Source organism: Poromitra crassiceps, assembly GCF_964638095.1.
Source record: "Poromitra crassiceps genome assembly, chromosome: 12".
Classification (NCBI taxonomy): Eukaryota; Metazoa; Chordata; class Actinopteri; order Beryciformes; family Melamphaidae; genus Poromitra; species Poromitra crassiceps.
In genome coordinates this window covers 14,794,067-14,803,317 of record NC_139632.1, presented here as the reverse complement: position 1 = coordinate 14,803,317, position 9,251 = coordinate 14,794,067, and the positions used below count along the sequence as shown (strand labels likewise).

General features: G+C 42.8%; 1 protein-coding gene across 2 annotated transcripts in view; it reads left to right on the top strand.

Moving 5' to 3' along the window:
- Positions 1 to 1,006: 1,006 nt before the first annotated feature.
- The window catches only part of osbpl9 (oxysterol binding protein-like 9), a gene marked incomplete at its 5' end in the record, with an annotated part of 54,337 nt that continues 46,092 nt past the window's right edge, over positions 1,007 to 9,251 (top strand). The window contains 2 exons of one of the 2 annotated variants that reach the window (XM_083648086.1): positions 1,007 to 1,123; positions 2,254 to 2,304. In XM_083648086.1, coding sequence (XP_083504212.1) covers positions 1,013 to 1,123; positions 2,254 to 2,304 — 162 coding nt within the window. The remainder of the gene's footprint in view (positions 1,124 to 2,253; positions 2,305 to 9,251) is intronic. The other variant, XM_083648083.1, reaches the window with a different exon arrangement.

The following is a 9,251-nucleotide window of genomic DNA, read 5'->3' as shown; positions in this document are numbered from 1 at the left end:
ATTTGCAGAAAGTTGAGTAGAACTTTTTTATTTTTTAGGTTAGTGGTAGAACCAGATAGAGTGGAAATAGTTAACGAGTGACACCTTGTGGTCGGATGTAGAAATGAACAAGGGCACAGTTTGTCAACCTCTCCCATGAGCGGCGATATTGAACTTTTATTCCCATTTGAAGCAAATGCCTCATCTTTGTATTGCGGCCTAACAAATAATGAGAACACATCTGATTTCCCCTTGTCGAGACAGACTGCAATCACATGTGCCATAACAGTCAATTAAGAAAAGAAACCCCCCACAGGAACTACCCTGGCACCCCAAATAGGCCTACTGAAATTCATACATATACACATAACACATATAAATGCATACTATTAATGTTGTTTAGTTCAACAAGTTAGCTTTTTCTTGCTCCTTTCTCCTGTGATCACTATTTTCAAAATGTTAATCTCAGCTGTTACATAGGCCATTCATTCTAGGGCTCCCACAGGTCCTGCTTGAAATCCTTCAAAGTTTGTGTATTTGAGAAGAAAGAAAGAAATCAATTGGAAAAATACATAAATAGATATGGGTCAGTGAAAGTGCTTGAATTTATATATTTTGTGCAAGAATGTGTTCAAACACATTGTCTGCCATCAGTGTAACAGCACAGTTGAGAAGTGTTCACACATTCAAGCCTCTCTCTGTTTTTATTGTCTGTGAGGTTCTGTAAAGCCTGCTAGTTATCATTACCAGTGTTGTATAACAGTAATCCTGATCCCTGTCTCAAACTAGGCAGTGTTGGGTCCTTGAATTGGAGGAAATTGGGCCTGAAAAGTAATTGAATTTGATGTTAAGCTGTGTGGGAACCCTGTATGAAATCCTCAAATTATAATACTTTGGTAGGGGAAGTTGATCCCAATCATCTCTGGGATGGGGGCTTCATCTTCATCATCATCATCATCATCATCATCATCATCATCATCAGTGACGCCTGGCCACACCATATCCGACTCCTCCCCAATCGCCTATTGTAAAGATGGCGTCCATCATGGAGGGACCGCTAAGTAAGTGGACTAACGTCATGAAAGGCTGGCAGTACCGCTGGTTTGTTTTGGACTACAACGCTGGCTTGCTGTCATACTACACGGTACGTCATTTATCACGGGTTGTAATCGCGTGTTTAAGTGCAATGGACGAGATGGTAGAAGTTACCACTGGCTGTCAAACCCAAGTGGGATAAGGGCCTGTTTGTCAGGAGTTGGGAGTCTCAGCTGGCAGAAAGAGGCGGGCATTGTGGGTGATGTAGCCCTTATTGACCAATCGTAACGATGCATGAGGACCAACTGACGAATCGAGTGACAGTATTTTCTCCACTTCCTAGAGTCAACATTCCAGAGTGATCTCGCTAGCTAAGCTACTAGCAAATATCTTAGCAGTAGCACTAGTCTTCTCTTCTTGTTGTAAATAGTTTGCTGTACTGAATGATAGAGCCTCAAGTATGCATGGCTTGTTAAACATCTCCCCGTTCATATTATTAGATGGCCTGCGTTTGTCTCCAGTACTTAAAGAATCTGGAACTGGAGTGGAGATCTGTGCTCCCTGGCTTTGCTAGCTAACATGACAGCAGAAGCACGGAAGGAGACTGGGTGCTGTCCGTAGTACCATTGTTTTCTGTTTGGCAAGTACCAGGGCAACGAATCGTAACGTTGTACGAGACAGCTAACTACAATGCATGTACAACTTTCAAGCCCAATCTCTGATTGAATATGATTTGGCTTAGAATAACACTGGTGATATAACCTGGAACCATGAAAACAGTGAGATGTCAGGTAGCTACTAGGCAGGTTAACTTAATTAGCTACATTACATGGAAAAACCCATTTCCTGTAATGTAGTAGTCCACCTTCTTATCAGGTTCATTATATAACGTTTATATTTTTTGCCATTAACGTTAGATTGTAAGGCATCTTAATTTCTGCCACATTTAAACAACAGAAGGGATACTATTTGGTTCGAATTACTCATTGATACTAATGGCCTGATGCAAAACAGGAAGACATGGTTGTGAGACTATAATCTCTGCATACTGATTGATTGTTGTTAAAATGTTATTAACCTAACTTAACAAAAATAACTGCTGTCAATGCTGCTGACTGTACGTACATGATCTGTGTACTCGACAATTTTCCCTAGCATCATTCAGCAATCAGCACAGGTTTAAGCATAAATGGCATTCACTCTGTTTAAGCCCTGATTTCTTCTATTTTTGTCTTGCAGTCAAAGGACAAGATGATGCGAGGATCCAGAAGAGGCTGTGTGCGGCTCAGGGTAAGATATCCAGGATGAGGACTGGCCTGACTCCTGACAGATGTTGCTCATGAGTCATGAATCAAGTTCATATTCTCTCTGGGACTCCTATTGAAAAAAGCTGAGGTGCTGCTGGCCTGGTTTCACAAGTCAAGTATTTTGACAAGTTTCCAATCCATGCTGGTGCCAAGTGGGCAGTGGTGGCCTAAAGGTTAGAGAAGCAAGCTTGTGACCGGAAGGTCGTCTGTTCAATCCCCGGGACCGGCAGGATAAATCTGGATGGGGAATGTGAAAAGGCAGCGCTTGCCCCTCCCTCATTACCACCACTGAGGTGCCCTTGAGCAAGGCTCTTAACCCCCAATCGCGACAGTGGAGCTGCTCAGTGGCCAGCAGATCAGACTGTAGTTGTACTGGTCAGCTTCCAGGTATAAATGTCTTGTGTGTGTGAATGTGAACAGGGCGCTCCTGAAAAAGCGAGCATTGCTCTCAGTGAGACTCCCCCTGTATAAATAACGGTAAAAATCTGTTTTAACTACCCAACGAGCATCTTTTGGTTGAATAGACATTTAAAAAACGTTTAGGGTCAACGTTGAAAAAACGTGCAAGATAGGTTGAAAAGTTAAAGTTTTTACAGGGCACCAGGCCCATATATTATACTGTATCGCTTATCCTTAGACAAGTCTGTGCACGACTACGGTACCACTGGCTAAACGATCATGGGACAGGTATATTTTATATCATGTACTAGGGCTGCACAATTAATCGTATTTTCACCGTCATCGCAATATGAACATGCGCAATAAACACATCGCAAAGACTGCCTGAAACGCAATGAATAACAAAAGGGGTTTTATTTACATGCGTCATGCATTCCCACTCAGCATCTGATCATTTTGTCTTGTGTTGTAAATCCAGCGTACACCTTTCCCTTGCAACAGTGTGCTCCGCCCCTCTGCCAAAGCCCAAACACGCTGTGTGTAGTTTCAGCTAGTCAGTGTGTATTTAATTTCTTTATTCAGTGGGCATAGGCTATGTTTGTGGTCTATGTTAGCATTATTAAAGCAGAAAGACATAGGAACTGTATAGCTAATATGCATACCGTAATTCTGCTAATAAGAGCCCTGCACTTATTATGCTAAATCAATTTGGAAAATTGGAATACAAAAAAAGGAAAAGGAAGACAGGCGGCAATTAGAGTCAGGCGGTTATTTTCATTTTGGCATAATTGAGCCAGGCGATTATTATTTTTTGAACAGAAATGCCTGCTCAGCAAAAATGGAAAGTATCAAATTGCTTATTTAAACCAGTGAGATAGTACTTAGTACACACAAGAGGCTAGGTACAGTCAGGCAGTTTAAACCAGTGAGATAGTCCTTAGTACACACAAGAGGGTAGGTACAGGCAGTTTTGAACATGCCTAGTATTGTACAACGGACTGGAATGAACGAAAACAATTGATAGCCTTCGTCTTCATCGCCATCATCATCATCATCATCATCATCCAACTACTGTATCAGTTCATTGCTCTCCTCTTCTTCCTCTGCCAAGCAGCCATACCATATTTTAAACAAGTAACATTAGCCTACCGCTCACACATTCAGTTGTTTGTGTTTCATTGGAAAGAAGTCATAGCAACGTTATTAGTCTCGCTTGCCAGACACTCCCAGCAAAGCAACATAGAAGGCACGCTAACGTAGCTAGCTACAAAGCTAACGCCAAACAAACAAACAGCACTGCAGCACTAGCGTTAGACAAAACAAGGAGACTTACCAAATAGTAGGTAGACGCCAAGTTTCCAATACATGTCCAGTATAATGGGTATAATCCATACTGCATTTATGATCGCTGTTCCGCTGAGAGAAATGCACTTTTACAAGGCACAACTGAGCTACGTTAGCGTAAGTTGCCCGCTGCTCCTGGTTAGACAGCGTCTCAGCACGTTGCCTACAGGAATCCGTAGCATTAAACAATGCGGTATGCATACTTGAAACATGTCGGTTACGGCATGTATAAATAAAATATAAAACTGTCTGACAGGATGAAACTTCCGCCTGACTTCCTCCAAAACAACGTCATTACCGTAAGTGACTGAATTTAGTCAACACAAAAACATACAGTGCAAAATACCATATTTATTAAAAAAAAAAACGCCCCGGCGGGAAAATGAGTCAGGCGCTTATTATGCTAAATCAATTTGGACCCGGCGGTAAAGGGAAGACCCGGCGGCAATTAGAGTACAGGTGCTTATTACAGGCCTAATGTGTACCAGACTATTATATTATCTAACAGACTAAAATTATGTTGACTGTGTGTGTGCATCTGTAGGCTGTACGGCTTCAGAGGATAACTTCATTTAACACCGGCAACTTCGGTGGGGGACACAGAGCCTCGTATACAGTCTGTTACAATAACATAGCGTGAAGCCCAGAGCACTCTGTCTTCGGATTCAATTCTGCATCCCCGGGCAGTCTAGTCAGTCACAGCTAGCGACTAAGCACTTGCGCATGCGTGTTACTGCAGGAACTCAATTCATTATTTTATAGTATTGCACTAAAGTATTAACCATAGTTGTGTCCTGGAAGATTTTTGCTGGCAGCACATAGCCTATATAGTTCAATATTTATATTTCATGATATTTCATGCGACATAAAATACATTAAAATGTAGTGTTTGTGTAGACAAGATTTCAACTCTGTTACACAATGAATTGGACAAATACCAATTCACACACAGTATCAATATTGCCTGTATTTCAAGCTACAACAAACGTTTTTAACTATATGATTAACCAAATTGCGTTTTTTTGACACGTTGATGTTGTAACCGCATTTTAGCCGGGTGAAGTTCAAACCCAATATCACCCAGGTTTCAACTAAAAATCAACGTTGAAAAAATGGTTTGTGCTCGCTGGGTAATGAGATAAAGTTTCCAGTCTGTTCATCTCACTTCAATCATTTTTATTGCAGCAAAATCGGATTGTCAATCAGGCAAACTGAACAACACTGTCATAACAACCTGTCGTAAATGTTGCATGCACTTGACAATTCATATAATAAAATATTATGATACTTGGGATTCGTGCAATAGGATATATTGCCACACAAAATATTGCGATACTATGCTGTATCGATTTCCTCCCCCACCACTAGTAGATTATAATATGCAGGACTTTTCATCTGATTGGTCAGGGTGAGAGACTGACTTACTATAGTCTTTTGTACCAGTAACTTCAGGTATGCAGGGAGGTAATAGCTATGCTAATTAAATGATTTGTTGGCCTAATTGAACCTGTGTGAAGAAGATATCCCACAGCCATTTTTCCAACCCCAATGCTCCACGTTTGGATGTATTCTAGCAGAGGCATTTTTGCATTTGCAGTGAGATTTCAGTTTTGAAGTATGCCCACTAGATGGCGGCAGTTGCGCTACTATCTATTTATTACATTTACAAGGGGGAAGGAAAGGTATTTACAAAAAAGATCATTCTCAATGCAGTAGGATTCCTTAAAATACTTCTCATTATCTTAAGTTAAGTTATCCTTTATTTCCCCCGTGGGGAAATTCATCCTCTGCATTTAACCCATCCTCTCCTAGGAACCTGCCTAGAACTAGCAGTGGGCAGCCGCAGTGCAGTGCCTGGGGACCAAACTCCAGTTTGATTTGTCAGTGCCTGATGGGCTGTATGGTACTGGTCATATGGAACCGACCTGGGACGGCTAGGCTAATTCTAGGTGAAGGTAATTTCAAGGCTAAGGCTAGGTTGATGGAATATGGTGAGGTAAAATGGAGTTGTGCGGCGCTGTTTCCAGGACGCTGGATTACATCGTTAAGCCTTCTTGAGGTGTGGTGGGGCTAATTTAACGAAACATCGGTGAAGGAAGTTGCCCACTTGAGAACCCCAATGACATGCTGCATACTGCTGTTGGCTAGGGTAGGTAACTGCTGATTGGTCCATCTGTGGAATGACTGTAGATCTATGACGGTGTAGCCTGATTTCTCCTATGGTGTTACATCTGATGGTGGTTATATCACTCGTTTGTTTGATTGTTTTAAATCTGGATTGGGCTTCTGCGTGTGATTTAGTTTGGAATTTGGCACAAGGGATAGTATCATCTAAGTGTGTAAAAAAAAAAGCTCTTCTTTTAAAAAGAAAATGTCGCCACATCTCCAGTTTTCCCTGTAAGGTGATAAGGGCATGTGATTGCACATGTCCAGAGGGAATAATAAATAGGCCTGAAGGTAGGTCAACATCACGTATGCTGCAGTGCAGTAGGACTGTGAGAGGATAATATTTGTCTCTTGTCCACGCTCAAGGCAGGTGTTGGGCGAGCTAGTGTGTGTGTATCATTTTTCCCAGGCTGCAGTTGGTTTATTTTGAGGTTTTCTGGGTTTTTGCAGTGTTCACACCTCTAGCTGCTTTCTACCTCCTAACCTATTTTGAGCTGATGGATGTTTGTGGAGTATTTTTTTTTTTTTTTTTTTTTTTTTTTTTTCAGGAGATATGTGTGAGATTTTGAAGGAAAAATATGTCTAGCTATTTAAAAAAAAACTACACTGCTATGTCTTTGATTGTCGTGTGTGTGTGTGTGTGTGTGTGTGTGCGTGCGTGCGCGTGCGTGCGTGCGCGTGCGTGCGTGTGTGTGCGTGTGTGTATCTATATATAACTCAATGATCTATACATTTTAATGTGGGTGAAATAAAGGGTGGGGTGATGATGACGACTTCATCACCAGAGCCGTGTATATAGAAGAGTCGCGACATCTCCGTTCACTCCAATGGACCAGTTTTTTACTCAAGAGTTCCCGGAAGTAAGGTTCTGGATTAAGCACGCTGTCAAGTTTCAGCAAAATGGACACTTTGTGATGTACTTTGAGAGGGTCCGACGTTTAAAGAATCAAATTGTACACTATCTGCTTTATTTTAGCATTCAAAAGTAGCGCGAGCCTCCTTCCTGGCTATTCATTGGCTACTGAGTCACGCATTTTGGACCTCCGCTGACGCCACTCTCTTACTAGTTTGCTCTGGCCATCACATGTGTTTGTGTTGAAGGCTCAAAGAATTACCCTACAGCCATTAGCCACTGGAAAGCCAGGCAGCTCCTGAGAGACAGCTTCACTGATAGGTTTAAACTGGAAAGCCAGGCGGCTCCTGAGAGACGGGTTCACTGATAGGTTTAAGCTGGAAAGCCAGGCGGCTCCTGAGAGACGGCTTCACTGATAGGTTTAAACTGGAAAGCCAGGCGGCTCCTGAGAGACGGCTTCACTGATAGGTTTAAACTGGAAAGCCAGGCGGCTCCTGAGAGACGGCTTCACTGATAGGTTTAAACTGGAAAGCCAGGCGGCTCCTGAGAGACGGCTTCACTGATAGGTTTAAACTGGAAAGCCACATGGCTCCTGAGAGACGGCTTCACTGATAGGTTTAAGCTGGAAAGCCAGGCGGCTCCTGAGAGATGGCTTCACTGATAGGTTTAAACTTATTCATTTTAGTCATTGTACTTGACTTAGGTCTTATGGCAAATTTTTACACATTTTTACCTAGTACATTTTTCTTTTGGTTTGTGCACGTATTTCATTATTACCCTGGCCTGTCCTACTATGTGCAATATAAATCAACTTTGCCTTGCCTGTTTTCTTGAAAGCTGTAGTGAGGTTGGATTTGAGTCATCCCCCTCCCCTCCCCTCCTCTCCCCCCCCCCCCACTCATCCAAATTGCCATCTTTGCAGGATACGTTGTTAACCTTTAGGCCCTTGGCAGTTATTCTGAATCTAGAGCAGAATTCCCAGGCCAGAACCTGTTCCTGCCCGGCCCTGCAAGCCACATGCAGGCGCTCTCACATTCAGTCAATGAGTGTTTTCGCAGCTTAAACCCAGGCCTACCTGCTTTGTTTAAACCCAGGCCTACCTGCTTTGTTTAAACCCAGGCCTACCTGCTTTGTTTAAACCCAGGCCTACCTGCTTTGTTTAAACCCAGGCCTACCTGCTTTGCTTTTCTATTCGCAATATGATGTGTTATGGAATCAAGGAGATTAAGTTTCTCACCTTATTATTTGTCCGTTCTGGTTCTGAATGTAGTGGAGGATTCTATATAGAATATTCGGTCAAATGTCAGATATAATTTGTGAGTGACCCATTATAGGACTGCAAAATATTGTGTGTGTGTGTGTGTGTGTGTGGGGGGGGGGGGGGGGTTGACTGTTCTTTCCTATGAATGCATCTGGAGGACACATCCTTTTTGAATGCTCAATGTTCATAGCATTTTGACAATTAGAGAAAACGAACAGCTAGAACTTAAATTTGTTAAAAAAAGGGAAGACTTTCTCAGACTCAAACATAACTTCATTTGCAGTCCGCTGGTTAGGAAGATGTTGACTAAGATGTTCTAAAATACCTTTCCCCATAAGACAAAAAGAGCGTTCTCATAATTTGGAAGTTGCTGCTGTGTCATTCTGTGGATGGATACTGTAGGTATAGCTTTGACTAGAACTGTGCAGGCCTAGCCTACACTAGCCTAGCTGCAGGCCTAGCCTACACTGTTTTAGTGGTGCTTTGTGTTGTTGTCAGGTGCCATTCTGGGGAAATCTAAATGTGCCTTCTTCAGAATAGCTTAGGCAACTCAATTTCTAACAGCATGACCGCGGTCTTATCATTACTCAACGTCACAGTACGGATGACTCCATATCGCTGTCTTCTTGTTCTTATGCGCAGGTTGCTTTTATTAGGGCAGGTCTGGGACACACCGTGCCTAGTTGCTAGGTGCTCATGGCATGCCCCAGCTAGCCAGCTAGCCAGTGCAGTGTCTGCTGCAGTGCTTTCTCTCCTGTTCGTCGCCAGCGGCTGATCCCCAACGTGTGCTTCTCTCTCCACCCGTCCCCGCCTCTCTCCTCCTTCCCTGTCCCAAATCCCACCTCCTCCTCCTCCTCCTCCTCTGCCCAGTTCCAAAAGGCTGCACTTGTATGAGAGAGAGAGAGGC